The 19,154-nt window shown below is 41.3% G+C and overlaps 2 protein-coding genes across 6 annotated transcripts in view; one reads left to right on the plus strand and one right to left on the minus strand.

Annotated features, from left to right (window-relative positions):
• The window catches only part of foxp2 (forkhead box P2), a 107,380-nt gene extending 96,352 nt beyond the window's left edge, over nt 1–11,028 (minus strand). For 4 of the 5 annotated variants that reach the window (XM_025057162.1, XM_025057164.1, XM_008315831.3 and 1 more), the window contains exon 1: nt 8,226–8,735. The gene's annotated coding sequence lies outside the window, so the exon portion shown is untranslated. Of the gene's footprint in view, nt 1–8,225; nt 8,736–10,674; nt 10,819–10,925 lie in introns of those variants that run through there. The other variant, XM_025057163.1, reaches the window with a different exon arrangement.
• Nucleotides 11,029–11,289: 261 nt separating this feature from the next.
• On the plus strand, nt 11,290–17,912 carry ppp1r3aa (protein phosphatase 1, regulatory subunit 3Aa). The gene is made up of 5 exons (XM_017034489.2): nt 11,290–12,834; nt 13,302–13,357; nt 13,449–13,546; nt 14,403–14,522; nt 14,625–17,912. Exons 1-5 carry the CDS (start codon nt 12,050–12,052, stop codon nt 17,511–17,513), a joined length of 3,948 nt encoding a protein of 1,315 aa, XP_016889978.1. The 5' UTR covers nt 11,290–12,049; the 3' UTR covers nt 17,514–17,912.
• Nucleotides 17,913–19,154: the final 1,242 nt, after the last annotated feature.

A 19,154-nucleotide genomic window follows, 5' to 3' on the forward strand; every position in this document is an offset into this window, starting at 1 on the left:
TCCTGCTGACACATTGTTCTGCCGTTAACCCCTAAAAGGTCCAAGGAGAAAACATCAATTTGACAACGTTGCCTTCTACAGTCATTTTTAATATTCTGGCTCCGTACGCCTCACAAATGTTGGCACCGTTGTCATTTTTATGTCAGAATCCAAGGTCCGTTTTACATCACAAGAAGCTAAAATATAAACTTTTCTGACCACAGTACAGTTCTAATTATCACAAGAAGCTAAAATATAGACTTTTCTGACCACAGTACAGTTCTAATCAGAGAACTTAAAACAGTTTCCACAAAAAGATAAAATAAAGACAGTGTTAGGTGACAAACCTGCCAAGAGAGGAACTTCTAGGCCCTGTTTCTTCCAACTTTTAAATTATAGTAATATGTTTGTCACTGAAAAAACAAAAACTTCCCCGTCCTTCAAAATGTTCCTTTATTTTTGAAATAATTTTAAAGATGTCTGTTGTCAGTTTTAAATTAAATAAGCTAAAAAAAGTTTAACTTAATTACCCTAAATATCAAATGTATTTTCAAGTAAACAGACCTCAAGATCACACTACCTCTGGGGTTCACAGATGTTATGTATTATTCACTGGAAAGGCATTAGGAAAGCCATTAGTCTGTGTAACCTCCAGTTGGTTGGGTTTTACAAATACCACATACATATACCTTCAATCCAAATGTGAAACCATCGGTAAATTCTATCAACTTATAAATACGGCAAATGCATTCAAGTATTCATGAAGGCCCTAATAATATGTAGGCGGATATTTACATAAAGCACTCGCACACTAAGTCAAGATAAACTATTTAAGACCTGGACCACAAATACCACCACACTGCAGAAAAAGGAGGGTGCTAGGATGAAAGGGGACATTATGCTAACAAGTCAGATTACTGTACACAATAACTTTATCTTTAAAGTAAATACCATCTTCGGTGTTGGAGAAGGAGGAGCATTATGAAAAGTCACCGGGAATATGTCTGTGGGGACCAAATGCATCCTTATCAGTGTAAGTCGAGCAATTCAGGCCTGCCCGAAGAAAGACGAGTCTTCAAACTCATTCTATTCATGGTCAGACGTGTAATTACCCTCGGCTCACAGTCTAGACGTAACCGCTTTCACAGTATTTAAGACCCCCTGTGCAACGTGCGGATACCGCCTCCTACAAGCGAGCCCTGCACGTTAAATCTGTGGGCAGATAAATTAGTGAAGAATGCAATAAAATAGACACAATGAGAGGAACTTTATCCTCCACACTGCTAAATGAGATTTCTTTGAAATGCAGATCAGTGCCTCTAGATTAGTGAATTTTAGCTGCTGTCAACATCATAACAAAATACAAATGCGATTGTTCACCGCTGCCTTATCTCCTTGCTTCCATCTGCTGGCTGGTTATTTACTCCCCCTGATTTACTATGCAGATCTAAATAAGTCGCATCAAAAGGAGGGCTTACTGCACAATGCGTTCTTAAGCTTCTACATCAAGGTATTTGAAAAAAGAAAACTGGTAGTCACATTAAAAGGCTGCCCATCAAAGGCCCATCTCTAATGAACTTTCCCATATCACAGGGGGCTTCTGCAGCTTGCTCATAATGCTGTCGATGTGCTGAGGAGACCATCTACAAATTACACCTACCAGGGGGAGTGATTGAGAATAGAGGGGGACGGTGAATTAAAGGTGTCCCATGAAAAGAAAAGGCAGCAGAACCCTAAGTTATCAGAAGCTCTAAGCTCGGGCAAAACCCCATAACAATTGACATTAGCTTAGCACATAGTCTAGCACTTTTCTCAAGCAATCTGCCCCAAGTCTAAGCTCGGGCAAAACCCCATAACGACACTACAATAGCACTTGACTGGAGGAGATACAATAGATTATATGAGTCTAAACACAGATCAATTAAAGTGGCTCACTTGAGTCCGAGATACTTATAACAGCAGATCAACTCAGAAATCATACAGGAGGGTGGGGTGGGGGTGGGGGATTCTTGGGGATGGCCAAACACTGGAATGAAAAACAGATTGTGCTGCCATTCTTATTATTGTTTCACGTCTGGAAACATTGTTGTTAATCTCAAACAGAGCCTTGCATTACGCTCCAGCAATAACCCGCAATTTCATGATGCATTTGTAGCTCTGAGTACACAGGGTGGATTACAACCGACAATCTTTGCACTTGTGTGGTAAAAATAAACTGTGTGTAAAGATCATGATCTGTAACCTCCCCCCCCCCCCCACACTCCCATCAGCAGCACTGCCACCATCCTGCTTTAGTGCAGAGTGTCTATACAAATGGGAGACCCCCACCAACAAGCATGCAGTGTACCAGTGAACAATTAGCCCTGCAGCAAGAGCATGCTCGGCACTGGCACATGTGGTTAAGAGGCGTGAGCTACGGGGCAGCACCATATGATGAAGGGAGGAGTTGGATGGTTGGGGGGGGGGGGGGGGGGGGGCTGGCAGGGGAGGTGTTTGACGTGTGCCAGACACGTGTTTGCTAGTTTGTCAGCTACTGGGTTTGTCCTTTTTGATTGACTTCCAGATACTCTTTGCAGCGGAGATAAAGACACATAATTGAGGGTGTTAACACCTCCTGAAATTCAAGAAGCCCTCGACTTCGAATTTTGGGAGGGCATCCAGATTACAGTAGGATGTAATGTGAAGGCATCCAATGGCTCCATCCTTTCAGAGGAGACACTCCTCGTCCCTCCTCTTCTCTGCCCGGAGCATCTTTCTGCTTTGTAGCATGCCAACTGGGCCCAATGCCAGTCACATTTGCATCCACAAGGGACCTTTGTCCTTTTGGCATGCCTAATGGATTGACAAAACAACGGATTTGCATATGCAGAAACAGGTGTTGTAACAGGTTTGATTGCCATGCACTCAACCTATGTTAAAAAGGGAAATGGCAGAGAACAAAAACAAAATCATGCAAGAAAGGTATAAGTTTATGATCAACAACTGCCTGAAGGTTTTTAGGACGTGATAAGCTACAGGGCTGTACCATCTGCCTGGCTCCCTGCCAGAAGTGACAATCTAAATTAAAACCCACTCATCAAAATATTATAAAAATAAACCATTGTTTTACTAAGTCCATATGTTGGGTCAGTTTTGTTTGGTTCCCTGAGAACAGTAATGGAGGTTGGATTTCTAGGCCTATAGCTGTGATCCAGCAAAAATCCACAGAGCCGTACAGTAGCCTGTAATTACCCTTCTAGCGATCTGCCGTCTTCAGACCAAAGCCCTGCGTCACCCTAAACACTGTCCAACTCCATCCTCTCTGTACTACTGAGGAGAAAGTGTTACCGAACCAATGTGGTGACAAGGCTATTGTTTAGAGCGGTTTAGGGACCCAGATCTATGAGTACAGGCTTGGCTTTCTGGATGTTGCAAGAAGCCAAAATCACTACACTTTACTTGCTTGTAAAAAGATATCTGCTGTAAGGATTTATGCCAATCGCATCTCAATGTAGACCACAAATGTTGTAGTTAGGGGTTAGTGACTATAAAACAAACACACAAGCCATTCATTAGTCTAAATGTCAATTGTCTCCCTTTTGCATTCGACCAAATGTTGTCTTGGTTTGTCTCAAGATATATCTATTTGTCATGTACTAAAGGACAAAGGTAAACTAACATCACGCAACCCCCCTTTTTGTTTTGCCTCCTCTTTATTTTTATTTAGATGAGTGAGACAGAAGGAACAAACCTGAGACAGTTGTGACCCTGCGTGAGCGCTATGACTTGGTCCTGTGCTACGCCAGCAGAAGGTAGAGCCATATGCCCCCAGCCTCGAGCTGGATGCTCTTTCAGCAGCCTAATGTGCCTGTCAAAATCTGTTATTGTCATGCCCCACTTGTGTTTTTTTGTACATGTTTGGAACAAACATTTCTTATTTTCTTTTGTCTTTCAGTGTAAAATGAAGAGGTCTTTCTAGGTCTGGGTCACTGTCCATTCATCAGCATCCCGACTTGAACCAAACAAATGTCTGCACTACAACACTGACAAAGTTGTCTGAGGCAAATTAAAAATAAACATTTATGAAGATTGTAAAATAAAAACCAGACATGTAATTCAAACATCGCACATAATCTCTCTGACTTTTACAGCATTACTGGAAAGCCTTTTTAAACTGTTACTTTTTTTTTATAAATGCAAAATTTATTGGCATGCCTGTATGCTTACAAGTGACAACTTGGCAGCTGAGTGCACTATGAACACCATGTTTTTGTTGTTTGTTTTTTTTAAATCAATAACACTAATAGAAGCTGCAGTGCATTCACACTATGCTGACCACAAAGCATACATGCAATTCTAATCTTGCTTTGTAGATTAATGACAACACACAGAGAGCTACAGCCCCACCGCCTGTGGCTGCTGTACAGCATGACTGCATGCTGTACTGTAGTTTTGTCACAATGCCTGGTCAGCTTGTGTCAAAAAAAACAAAATAAGGGTCCAAGGTAATAGCAGTTTCAAGTTACAGCTAAAATTAAGACAGTCAAATCCAAAAGCTAATGCTGCCAAATGCTGGTAAATTACAAAGTCTACAAAAACATATGAGTAGTTTGACATAGTTTAGTGAGATATAATGTACAACCAAACCAGAGGTTTGTTTATTACAAGGCACAAAAGTCCCTCTCTGTTTCACAACTGCACACACTGTGAGGTTATGAGCGACGTCCAAAAGCTGCAATTTTTGTCTCATCAGAGTTGTGTAATTCGTTTGTGGCTTTTGAATCACTACAGGGAGGTATAATGAGGTTTAAATCGAAAATCTGCAAAACAATCACCGCATCATATTTTGACTCTTATACGATTAGTTCTCTGTAAACACATGACCACAATGATTTTTTCCCCCCACTCAATTATAGAATCATAAAACCTTATGTATTGACTTTAAAGGAACAGCGTATAAAAATCTCCAGACATACAAGTTAACAAATTCACTGTTTCCAAAATGTATGGAGATGCAGACAAGAAGAAGTCTAAAATCGAACTAGGTGAACTAAATCACTGACGTGGTAGGTGGCAGTATTACGAAAAAAAAAAAAACATGCTAAAAGCACCAGTTTAGGAAAAACAGCTGACTATTGGAGGTTACTTTTTTTTTTAAACAAGAATGAGTTGTAACATTTTAATTTTTTTTAATTATCTAAACAAGAATGAGTTGTAACATTTTAACTTTTAGGTCAACAAATCAATACAAGGTGTATTTACATTTTGTCGAGATAATACGTTACAAGATCAAATTTATGTAAAGCAAACAAAAACCCATACATGTCTCCATATAGCAAAGTATTTATAATGCACCCTCTACAGAGGAAGAAGAGGAAACTACATCATGTGTGTTTCAAACAGTAACCTGAAATTTTGTGCATATTTAACCTTTCACAAAGCACAGGATGCAGCTATTTGCCCTGCAAAACAATGACCATAATCAAATCAAGTAAATGACTTAAAGTGACTTTTTTCTTCAGATAATTCTTAACTCCCCTTATGTGGACACCCTGCAATCTCCCTTCTAATCCTCATCTCCTGACCCCACCCTGCACAGCTTTCTCTGGCCAACAAGTCACAATGTTTCTTGCTTACGACCGTCGGGCTTCAGAAGTGACCCAAAGCGTAACTAAAAAAGTCTAAGCTGTCTCAAGACTCTTAGTAACTGGGGCACACAAAACATCATTACCCTGATGTGGATAATTACAGTGCAAAAGGGTGGCCTCTTAAGCATGTAATACACTCTTTTATCTCAAGAAGTCAATCTTTCCAAAGCTGACAGCTCGCAGCATATGATCCTGGTAAACAAATACTTTTGCGCGGCACAAAAGTGCCATTAAAGGCCAAAACTGTCAACACAAATTCCATTCTTACTTGGGGGAGGAAAATGGACTGAGAGCAAGGGGAGAGAAGGGAGGGAATAGAAGGGGTGGAGGGGGGGACTTGATCACTTCTGGTTGCTTTAACTTGCATGGAGGTTGTCATGGAAACATTTCTACGAAGTTGACGGGAATAAAACCTGGACATTTGCCATTTAATTGCCTTAGACAAGAAATCCAGGTTAGCACTAGACCAGTACAGTATGTTCAGGTTATGTAGATGAACTGAGATCTAATAGACTGCGAGATGCTGAGCATCACTGCACGCTCTTTTTCTAAACAACAAGTATTGGGGACATTGCGGGTTTCCTAACTGGGGTGTCTCAAGACCTGATAAATACTCATTTTTCTGAAGTTTACAGGATGTATTCATTTGCATGTGGCCCATATTGTCTTTTGTGAATCCCCTGCAATGCACAAAAACTTCTCATAGGACCCTGAGAATTCTAAACACAAAGCATTTCTGCCCCTTTCAGCTACGGGGAGAGCAACAACTTCCACATCTGGGATAAAAACCATGCATCAACCAGTGCTCATTGAGCTGAAAGCTGAATCTTAATTTTGATAAATGATTGAAACGTATGACAGGGTATACACATTAATCCTGTGGAGGACATTCATTTTCCTATTACCATAATGTAGAGCATGACCGCCCGATGATAAATGTAGCAATCAAAAAATGGATGCAGAGTGGGGAGAGTCAGAGTAATAAGTGCACCGCTCCCAACGACGGTCAGTCTTCCAGGCAGACTAATTGCACGTCCGTTTCCATCTCTTTCTCATTGCTGAAGCAAGAATGTTGACCTTACTTACCGTACTATCTACCCTGACAACAAGTAAACATGAGACCACTGACTGTTTTAAGCGCGCTTTAAAAAATGATTACTGGGCCGCCTCCACAAAGGGCTTGATTGTGCATTGCCGCTGACATATTTCACTGGGGGCATTTATTGCCGTCTGGCCTTTGAAGAGTAAGAGCTACTGAGTGAGGGGGGAACTGGCCCACACCTGCATAACTGAGGAGGGAACACCTGTGCACCCTGCGGCTTGAACAGAGAGGGTCGGTGCAGCTAATCCAGGGGTGAAAGCTGATCAGTGGACAGGCCTGGAGAGTTCAGTAGCTCCCACTACACTGTTAGCTATCTTCACAGAAACAAAGTAACATTTATTGATTTTTTTTTTTTTTTTTTTTGAGAGACTACGGTGATTTCAAAGGGGACAGTGACAGGGGCAGTATGTGTTAAGTCAGGAAATAAGATGGTTTTTAGTGCTAATTCTAATTAAGTTTAATTTATTGTATATCACAAGGATACTGCCACCAGGGACTGTATTTGTTTCTGGACATTAAAAATGGAGCATGCCAGAACGGTAAGAGCGTTGACTGATGATAATCATGGATGCCAATTACAGAGATTCAGCTGTAAATTATCAACAATAGTTGAATATGAATTGCAATATATATTTTAATTTAGTTGACAGTACTGTAGAAGACAGAGCTTATAAATAAGGAAAAAATCCCAAATATATTTTTTTCAAATGTCATAAATCCACAAGGCTGATATAAAAGCGATTTTAAAAAATTGATAAAACTTTAAATGGAAAAAAACGTCAAAAATTGAAACGTACTTACATTTAAAGCCTTGTTTTGTACAGATGTGAAAAGATTTTATAGCAAAACACTAGATAATATACCTGTGACAAGCTGACAAAATGTGTAATTTGTGACGATTCCTCCTGAATCAATAAATTACAGCCGTAAATCAGTTTTAAGTAACGTAAATACACAACTAGACGGTAAATACAGAGACACACGTTATAGTCAAATAGTATGTTTAACACACGTCATTATGATTTAAATTTAGCATATTTTTAGCATATAATTAAAAAAATTATATTTTTTTATCTTTTTTAATGCCCTAGTCACAATAAGGAAATTTTCAAGCCGTATTTTAATAACAACCTGTGTGGAGGGTGTTTTTTTTTTTTTGTTTGTTTTTTGTTTTTGTAAAGTCATTGCCGTTAAATTCGCCTGGAACTCTTTTGTCCGTAGACCGACACACCAGTTACAAAAAAAAAAAGCCGAATAACAACCGTTACCCTGACCGTGCCATATTTCAGACAGCCGTTTAAAATGACAGGAATTCGACGTTAAATAAATTCGCGGCTGAACAGTTGAAAAGCGCTGGACTACAATGGAGACGGTGACGAAAGTTTTTCGGCCGATGCTGTGGTCACTTCCTAATTCAAGTGCAGTGGACAGACAGAGGAGCGGAGTATCACACAAAAGTGAGTACGCAGACAGAGAAATAAGCTCTTAGGGCTTTGGGGGAAGAAAAAAAAACTTACCAGAAGGAGGTGGATAACAAAAACGGCAGGTATATTTATATAGCTCCCTTTACGGCAAAAAAGTCAAAGGGACACGCCAGGTGAGAAGTCGCCGTCCTCTGGACTTGTAGAGCTGTTCACACGTGACTGCCCAAGTTCACCATAACGCAGAGAAAAACGAACAACAAGCAGCAGAGTAAATAAAAAGCTCAAATATTCCTCCGCTGGGCACCGCTGTCGGAGACACACACATACACACTCTGCCTCTCTCTCTCTCTCTCTTTCTCTCTCCCTCTCTCTCTCTATCTCTCTTGCTGTCGTCCGTCAACGCTGCTGTTATTACTAATGCAATAGAGGGAAAAGCAGTACAACCGAGCCCCGATTGAATGACGCGCAATGCCAGGAAGAAGCCGCTTATTTTTTTCTTTTCTCTTTTTTTGACTCGTTACGATTCAAACACACATCAAGCTGTATGCTGGCAAGCAAGCAAGTATATTTGGGACTAGAACCCCCCACACGCACCACCACCACCACCACCACCACTCCACTCCTACCCCAGGGGAGGCACTTGCTTGTGCGCGGAGGTGGTGTTGTTATTTTTGGGCGTACTGCGACCCCGTGCGACTTCAGGCCAGGGCCACCTGTTATGTAAACAACGATAAAAGTGTTTGTAGAACTTAGTTTTCCTGCGTTTAAAAAAAAAAAACATTTCCAGGTTCCGCTATTTTATCGGCGGCGTCCACACGGTAGACCAAGCTCAGGCGCAAGTTAGGCATCGTTATTGTCGGGGAATGGAGCTGTAAACTCGCCGGTATCGAGTCCAAATCCGAGGGAGAGAAATTAGTGTGCAGGTCGGAAAAGTATTTTCCCAGTATCAGAAAACAACAATACCTGTATTTCATGCAAATAAAAATAATTTAACAAAAATATAAAAAGGGAACGGTGCAATGAAAAAAAAACAAATTGTCACAAATTCCGATTAGGTCAAACGTAGTCTAACCGCAGCAGTTCATCGCATCAACACCAAATTCAACTACTAGAATTCCTAGTTGAAAAAAATATCCTTTGGAAGTGTTTACATACTAATTATCAATTAAACACACCTGCATACGCTTAAAACCAAACATTTCCCCAATTAGGTCCAAAATACTCCGACCATCAGCACCTGCATTTCTATGATATTTGTATTCAATGATCGTACATTCAGCACCTTTTACATTTGATTCATATATTAAAAACTACGCGCATTAATGTCCTATACAGTGAATAATTTAAATAAGACAAAAATTATAGAGAGTATGTTTTTATATAAATTATCAGACACAAATATTGTTCCCTAAATTGAGATTCTCAATATTATCCTTTAGAAACATTTTGAAGACTATTAGTAACATAACTGTAAATTCGACCACTTCCACCGCTTGAAAGATTAGCTTTCTTCCACCCACTGTGTATTTTCCCGTTTCTTTTACACTGCTGAGGCGTTCACGGTCAAGAAATGAATGATCAGATTATCATCAACTAGAGAAAACAAAAGGGTGGAGCGGGGTTTTTTTTTTCTGTGTGAAAATGCACCAAACGCCAGAAGTCTATCACGAATCATTTCCTCTGTTGTCAACATTTCCATTCTTGCATAAATTGCGTTATTTGTTTTCTTACCCAGATCAGGAAAAAGTGATTTAAGAATGAGAACTCCTGAAACTGAGCTTAATGTCACACAGTGTGAAGTTATCGCTTTGTGTTGAATTCGTAAATAAACGCCCATAAACAATAAACACATTTAAAATATTTTTGCGTATAATTGTGTAAAATTATTTATCAACACCGAAAATAATAGAAAGCCTGAAACTTGAAAATGTATCCTGTTTGTTAAATATATACTTTTTATGAATTGTAATTACTTTATGAAATGATATGATAATTTGATAAATATCGTTCGAATGTTTCAGTCAAATACTTACGCCCGGTGCATTGTTTCAAATGTTGTGTTATTTAAAACATACTCAAATTTAAATAATACTAAACTGAATAAAAAAACATTAAATATTAGCATGGTAAAACATCTGTATTGTAATATTGAGTATAAAAAACAGTTGGAGCGAATAGTGGTTGTTTGCTGCCACCTACTGATTCTTAATGGCAATGCTGTAGCTCCAAGTTTAAAGCGGAGGCATGTGACTGTAAACAGCCTGGAATTGTCTTTTGTACTTAACAAATTTATATTTTTTTCATATGTTAATATCAATATATGACGTCATTGTCACAGTAAAGGTGCGAGAAGAAAAATGCAAATTGATTTCTCTAATTTGGGAAGCAATTGAGACCAACTTTGGTGATATAGTGCCATCTACTGATACTCAACAGACATGTCCATTTTCTTCTCTGAAAGACAGACATTTTACTCTGTCTTTTTCTCTCTTGAAGTTTGTCAGTTTTTTCTTTATTTAGCGTGTCGTGTTGAAAACGTTACCTTACTGATGACGTATCGTTGGCTCCTTTCCCAAAGCCTCCAATCGACAACTCCTACCTCAAAGCGGCCATTAAAGTCAAAAGGAGGAAATATTTGGGCTGCAAAAATCCCAACAAAGAATCTTTTGAGGGCCAAAAGCTGCTCCTGTGAGAGATCATATGACAAGCTCCTCAGTCTGTTTACAATCTTTATTGGATTCTGAGGTTTGGGTTACACTGCATATCAAGGACTGGTTAAATTAAACTTCCTACCTGAGACGCTGCTGTGTGCACACAGGAGCCGCTGGCCTTATACGAACACAATAACTTTCATTCTTCTTGTCCAAAATGCAGTGAACCTAAAAGGGAAGATCATGTTTTTTGTCAATGATATAATTGTCCGTAAGAGCGCAATTTTTTTTGTCACGATGTTGATCTAAATGTAGAGACCTTTTTTCTTCTTCTGTGGATTCCACATGACATGTAGTCGTCAGCGTAGGAATCCTAAAGCACAAAGGATGAGATGTGAACATGTTGTTGGTTTTTTTTTTTAGAAAGAAATATTTTCTTAATAAACATTTGGAGGAACGGAAGTTGTTGTAAATTTGCTTATTTTTTCCAGATTTGCCCTTTAGTTTAAGCTTGAAATTTACACCTCGTTCTTAACATCCTACTAGTACAGTACAGTATACCTGGGCTGGTAGTATACCTAAAGTACTCTGGTTTCATTGACATTGACCCAAAAGCAAGCAAAACAAAATGCTAAATGCTAATTGCTAATGAGTTTGAGCCTTTAATTCCCAACCAATAGGAAAAAATGTACATTTTACATTAGGAAAGACACATGACACAGGCGGGAAAAATAATTGTTTTACAGATGTGTGAAAGGCCAATGGACAGAAAGATACTGACCAGACGGCTATGTTAAAAAAATTAAACAACATTCCAGTTCCTAGTTCCTCACCTTCCTCTGCTACGGTGAGAATCTCCAGTAGCCAAATATTCCTCAATTGAATAATTTATATTCAATACTGTATGTTTTTAAGTCTTTGTTTCTAGAGTTTTTGTCTTCCCATCACAATTTTGGCAGGTATGGGCCACGCACCCCATCTTTAGGTCCATTCCTTTCTGTAAAAGCCAATTTTTTTAATCTCTTTCTTTTGAACAACAAACATATTGTGGGGACAGGATTACAACCAGGCACGGTCTAGTTATATGCATCCTATTTATAGTGCTGGCTCACAGTGTTCAGCTGTAACCCAACTCCATCTGTCAAGTCACGTCCTCTGAGCGCTCTCCCTTCTACAGTAGCACCACCGCTACAGGCCGCAGACACTCTGGTCTGAGCCGCCGTCACAGCCACACAGACAGCTGTCTCTCTGTCCGACCGCACAAATATGGAGGCTCTGTATGTGCAAACCCTGACAGACGACGGGGTCTTTGTAAGAGAAGAGGGAGAGAAAAGGGGGAAACAGGAAGTGGAAGGAACACAGGCTCTGTCGGCCTCGGGCTCCAGCACAGATGAGGAAACGGACGAGGACTCAGAACCAGAACCAGAGCCTCCACCGTTTGTTCGTAGGAAGGTGTCATTTGCTGATGCATTTGGTCTGAACTTGGTGTCAGTGAAGGAGTTTGACAATGTAGAGGTGGCAGAGCTGCCGGTGATTGAGCCACCAGAGACGGAAGCAGGCTTGGCTTTAGAGGAGTTCTACATCTCCTGTCTGTTTACAGTCCCTTCATCCCAGGAGGAGCTGGACCAGAAGCTGAAGACACAGATGGTCGAGCTGGAGAGCTTCCAGTTCCTCCCAGGGACCACCACGCTGCGTGGCATCATCAGGGTGGTCAACCTCTGCTACAATAAGTCTGTGTATGCACGGATCAGCCTGGACCGCTGGAAGAGCTACTTTGACCTGTTGGCGGAGTACGTGCCCGGATCCAGTGACAGGAAAACAGACAGGTTCACTTTCAGGTACACGCTGATCCCTCCCTTCGCAAAAGAGGGCACTAGAGTGGATTTCTGTCTGCGTTACGAGACGTCACTAGGCACATTCTGGGCCAACAACAACAAAATGAACTATGTGCTGTTCTGCCACCAAAAGGCTCAGGTGAAAGAGCAGGGGAGTGTGGGGTTTGAGGAGATTATCAGCCACAGGAGCAAGAGGAGCTGCCTCAAAGCTAACAGGTGACAGAGTCTGACAATGTAACCTTTTATTTTAAACATGCCTCAGCTGAAGGCATGTAAACAATCGACGTCAGTGCAGATCCACTAATATTATGTTTACACGACGAGGATGGATTGGGGTTTATTTTTTCTCCATCATTAGGTGTTGTTTGACAGAAAGATAAATGACCAAAACATCGGTCTACAATTAAAGCAAAGCCCCAAAGACCTGCTTATTTTGGTCTTTGGTCCCAGACAAGAGTTCATTGTGCAGGATTTTAGATTTGGACAGCTCGGGCTGCACAGCAGTGTCCATACAAGGACAAAGTGTGGAAAGAAAAGAGAAATATTTATTTATTCTCTGACGTCGCTCCAATTTTTTTTTTTGGCATCTTTACAGGAAGAGTATTTATGTAATTATTACAAGAAACACTGTGTGATGAGTACTGTGTGTATTTAACGTCATCACAATCATTTTTGAATCACAGGAGGGGAAGTGCCGAGGAACAGGCCAAGGAGACAAGTAGCACAACAGTATCCACAGGTGTGTTGTGTGTGCATGTGTGTGTGTGTGTGTTTAGGAGAACATACTAAAGGCTTGTAAATCCATGACCTTTTCATCTGTAACACTGCAGAAGCACCCACTCTTTATAAAGATGAGGAGACTGATGAAAAGGCGACGGTGAGCTCACAGATCTCGTCATCAAATGACCTCAAAAATCGCAGAACTTCAGTAAGAACTTTGTTTTATCAGAAGTTATATTTCTGCTGTTCCTAAACTTTAACTGCACTCGAGTTTTCTGACCACTACGTCTCGAAAAGCTACAGGTTGGAAGAGTAAAAAACAAGGTAGAAAAGCAATTATTTGGCTGCCAATTAGCTTGATGCTACAACATGTTGTCACTATGACAATTTATAACTCATCATGACTTCATTTTGAGGGTTGAAATGCTTGTGTTTCTTTTGTTACAGAGGCCTGTGTTAGGCAGAACTTTATGTTGCACAGTGCTTGTAACAATATTTTGGGCATCGTCATACTTGGAAATCATGCAGCCGTGATGGTGTTTGGAACATCCAAAGTACTAACTGACCTTAGAAATCATCCAAAGTACAACTGAACACAAAAAAACTATTCCTAACTACCCACGGCTGTTGAAGAAGATATTTGTAAAAAATAAAGTAGGAGAATAAATGGGTCTTCCAACAGGACCTACACCAACTGAGCCAGCGATAAATGCCAGTCTTGCACAGCGAGTGATACTCAGAAGGGCATGTATCTGCTGACCCGACACCGGAGAACATGCTAAAATCACCCACGTGTAAAGTGTTAAAAATAAAAATAAAGGCTGGGTGTAAACCTGCAGTACATTTGATAATGTAAACAAAACAACGGTTCAGGGCCGAGGGTCTGCGGCTGACTGAGACGTGAAAATCTATTTATATAAAGTGGACATTTTTGTACACGTGGCTCATTAAGCAGTGAACAGCCTCCAAGACTAACAAAATACTACGCAGGGCGCGATAGGCTTTTACACTTCAAATAGTTTTTGAGCATAAACACCTGACCTGACCTTTGCCATTTCCTACAGGTGGATAACGTCAAAGGCTGGCAGAGAACGCCACGCTTGATCCGTGTGCCGTTCCCTCGTTCCCTCCAGAATGGACAAATACCTTTGGCCTATTCACATGACTCTGCCTCAGGCCAAAAGGTGTCTCAGCCTATGCCACGCTTGATCCGTGTGCAGGATCGTTCCCTCCAGAATGGACAAGTACCTTTGGCCTATTCACATGACTCAGCCTCAGGCCAAAAGGTGTCTCAGCCTACGCCAACTCCGTGGTGTCATCCCGCAAGCATTCCCTTTAGTCTCCACAAGAAGGCAAACAACAGTCAACAGGTTCTCACCTACCATCAGATTCCACTGCTGACGCTGGACTACAACGATAAACAGGACATTTGGGATAAAGATGCTAAAACCAAGTTCAAGGAAAATACAGAGGACAATCAGTCTGTGAGTGATTTGTGGGAGAGTTTTCTCAAGGGGACAGATGCTGCTAATGAACAAGAACCATCAGTGTTGGAGGTGTGGCAGTCATTTCTCAGCGAGCCCAGCTGTAAGGACCACTCTACTGTTCCGGAGTCAGAATGGCTGCAAAGCGCCACCTCCGTGTCTCCCTCCAATCCAAACATAACAAGCAGTGTGGCATTTCCAGGACTTCAGGTGGAGAAGGATGCACCCGCGTTGGTACAGGCAGAGACCTCGGCGGCATGTCACCCACTGTCCGACAAATGCAGGGCGTCGTTGTCTAAAGTGGTCCTGAACACCGAGGCCCAGCTGCCAGCAGGTGCACGTGTCAGCAGGGCAAGGGATGACAACGCGGGGACACAAGATGCATCTCAAAGGTCACAGACAAACTCCCTAACAGACACTTTGCAGGAATTTAGCCCTGAGGGGGCAACGGCTGTGTCCAGGGGTGGTGTTGACAGTTCGGCAGAGCGTCAAGAGCGTGCATTCTGGGAGCAGGTGGGAGAGGGAATAATAAGAGCAGCAGAAGGAGCAGGAGAAGATGAGCCTGTCAGAGTGCACACAGCTGACTTAGTCACAAGCTCAGGGGAGTGGAAGACAACAGACATGACAGCAATGCCAGAATCTCAGAATGCCAGCACTGTTGATGTTATCTCACAGAGAGCAAGACCAGGTGAGGGTCTTTCTTCCAGTGGAGACGAGGAGGGTACAGGTACTGCACACAATACGCCGGCTGACACGCTGGCATTTAGGGAGACAATCAGACAGGGGACAAAGAGCAGGGAGGGGTTTGTCTTTTCTACATCCAGACAAAGAGCAGAAGAAAATATCATGACAAAGTGTATGGAAAATGAAGTATGTGCAGGGGAGACGATATTTAGCCTTCCCTGTGAAGAGGAGCGTGATTCCAGAGGCTCCCAGAGGTATGCAAATGACACGCAGGGTGAGGAATTTATTCCCGTCCAGAAGAAAGGAAATCCATTACTGGAGAATGAGGGAGGCGTAAATGGAACAGGAACAGCACACGAATTCAATCCAAACCAAACTTGTGAGGAAAATATTAGAGCGAGCCGCGTAATGAGAAGTGAATTCCAATTGCGTGAAACAGAAAACAGAGATATGGCATCAGGTAACAAGGATCTGGAGAGAGTCGGAGCAGAGCAGGTGGAAAATTCCTACTGTACAAAACCCGACTCAAAGAGACTAATTAGTGCAGAATCAGAAATGACACCACTCGCGGCGGAGGCGCAGAGACGTGCTCAGAGGGGAGACACGTCGATGAATCCGCCAGCGCAAGGTAAACATTCAAGGTCAATCCGAGCGGAGGTGGAGGAACCAACACAAACAGAGGGAATTGAACCCGCAACAAAGGCAGGTGATATTGACTTAGTCTCAAATATGACAGAAGTGAGTGAGAGTTTGATCAATTGCGGAACAAATGAGGAGGAACAGGAAAATTCTGCGATTTTTTCAACTGCACTGGAGGTGGTAGAAAAGACAGAGGAATCACCCCAGGGGGTAATGAAGGGTCAGGGGGAGCACACAGGCTCACACATCACCCGTAAAGAAGTTCTGGCAAATTCAGGGCGAGACGCTTCCAATCTAGATAAGAGTCAGAGTCACGATGATGAAAAAATGGGAGATGCAGAGATGAGAGCAGAAGGAGCATGGGAGATGAAGGCCCCTGAGTGTGAGATGAGGGAGGCGTCAGCTGAATTAGAAGAACAAGGTTTGACGCCAGACGTTGAGAATGTTTTTCCCGTTGAACACAAAAAGCATCCAGAAGGGACAAAGGTACCGATCTTGGCAGGTAAGACTGTAAAACCCAAAGTCTCAGAGTTGAAATCCGAGGCTGAGATGGTGGAACGATTTGGTGAAGATTTGTTGAGGAGGATTTGGGAGGAGGTGTTTGGCCCAAAGGCCATGAGGAGCAAACAAGCTGCAGAGAATTCAAGCGATACAATCATGACAGAAACAGACATAGAACCCAAGTTGGCCGAGTGGAAAGTAAAGATGTTGGTAGAGAGGTTTAGTGAGGAGATAGTCAGAAGAATATGGGATGAGGTCTTCAGCCATACCTGCAACCTTCATTTTGAGCAACATGCTAAGTCAGACAGATTATCCGAAAATGATCAGCATCAAAGATTGTGCCAACACCTGGAACAAACCCAGGTGACCGACAAGTCCTCGAGTAAGAAAAGCAGCCAGTCGCTGACAAAATTAAATCAAACAAAAGTCGTCTCTGAACTACCGACAGATTTCAAATCTAAAGCTAATCTCAGTCCAGATTGTCTCTTTCCCACATGGAATAAATTAGCCCAAAGTCACGGTTCTCCAAAGAACCCAGGAACCTGCGGGATCCACAGAAGATCCCGCAGCTGTCAGGAAACAGTTCGACATCCAGGCCTCTCCTCTGAGGAGCTGACAGGGTCGCACGGTCTCGTACGGTGGAGCATGTTCGTGCTCAGCCAAACCGCCAAGCTACTCGCGTGCATCCTTTTTGTGGTAGGATTTTTTGTCATCCTTTCTTACTACGATTTCACAACATTCTGTGCGGCCTATCTGTTTTCCCTGGTCTGTTGGTGTTACAAGTGGAAGAGGCTCCGAGAGCCAATGAATAAGGACGTTGGAGGAGAGTTTTCAGAGGAAAAGGATGTTTTAGGGTGTAATGGCTGACATCAAAGGACATTAAAGCTCAGTGTAAAGCCTTCCTGGCAGTCAGATATTTTTGTACGTAAATGTCAGACGGTCAACTACAGTTGACATGTTATCCCCTGGTACTATTAGCCTCCTATTACCCTCTGTTTGTAAGTGATTTTTTTTAGTTTCTTGACTACTTGAATTGATGCGATTAGTCGATCAGTGTGATGTTATGTTGCTTTCAAGGTCTTTATGGTATATTAGCAGATGATAAGAGACTATATTTTTTAGGGGTGATTTCCCGAAAAATACAATTTTTGTTTCTTTTGTTTGTAGACCACACATGCCAAACTCAGGCCCGAGGGCCAAATCTGGCCCCTGGTGTGATTGCATGAAATCATATCAAATGTGTACTAGAGTTGGCCCACCAGTATATAGCCCCTAGTATTAGCAGTGTATGCGCTATGTTATAGCGTATACATTTTGTTTTGTTTTTTGTTGTTGTTTTTGTTGGCCTGTGAAAAAAAGATTTACAATGAAAAGAAAACTCGAGAGGCTACAGATAAAGAGAAATAATAAAATTATAAAATTTTGTTTCCATATGAAAAATTCTACATTACAGATGTGGAGAGAAGGGATAACATGCCGTCAATTTTTCTATTAATATAAAATTTGGCCGTGACTTTGTCCCAGTTTTTTTATTTTGGCCCACTGTGAATTTGAGTATGTAGATAATTGTAAGGGGCCGAGGGTGCTTAGATTTTTTTTTTTTTGTAATTGTCATAGAAATCACTGGTCGTCTTAGTCAAGGCATTAATGTATATATAGTGTGTGTGTGTGTGTAAATGTGTGTGTATTTGCTGTGTTTTATGGGCCCAATATGACTTGACAGTGTATTAAATGGAACACCGTGTTCTTCAATAAAAGAAATTCCTCTGATTAAAGCAGTGGTTCTCATTTTTATTTCTATCATGCCCCCCCCCCCTTGGAAACAGAAACGGTTTCATGCCCACCTCCCCAACCCACACCGAATTAAAATACTATTGGGAACCTGATAACATGTATATTTTTATCTGTATAAACCACTGTATGAGTTGCTGCCACCTTTTATCATTCAAGCATTACAGCAGTGGTACATTTGTATGTGTATGTCCAGCGTGCCATATTCCATTGGAAGCCTCCTACGCCCCCCCGCACCTCACTGTTATTTTACACTAAAATGACTAAATCACCTGTCTCTAAAATCCTGTGCATTTTAAACTGTAAATATGTTAACTTGACAGTTGTCCTAGCTACAATATAGGAGTTGCAGCCAACTAACAAAATTTCAAGAATACATATATGTAAATATATATATATGTAATGTGTATGTCCAGCGTGCCATATTCCATTGGAAGCCTCCTACGCCCCCCCGCACCTCACTGTTATTTTACACTAAAATGACTAAATCACCTGTCTCTAAAATCCTGTGCATTTTAAACTGTAAATATGTTAACTTGACAGTTGTCCTAGCTACAATATAGGAGTTGCAGCCAACTAACAAAATTTCAAGAATACATATATGTAAATATATATATATGTAAGTTATATACATTTATATATATAAACAAAAACATACATGCATATACAGTATATATACATATACTATATATAAATATATACACATATATCAATTAA

This window comes from Cynoglossus semilaevis, chromosome 8, assembly GCF_000523025.1.
Source record: "Cynoglossus semilaevis isolate Cse_v1.0 chromosome 8, Cse_v1.0, whole genome shotgun sequence".
NCBI classification, from domain to species: Eukaryota; Metazoa; Chordata; class Actinopteri; order Pleuronectiformes; family Cynoglossidae; genus Cynoglossus; species Cynoglossus semilaevis.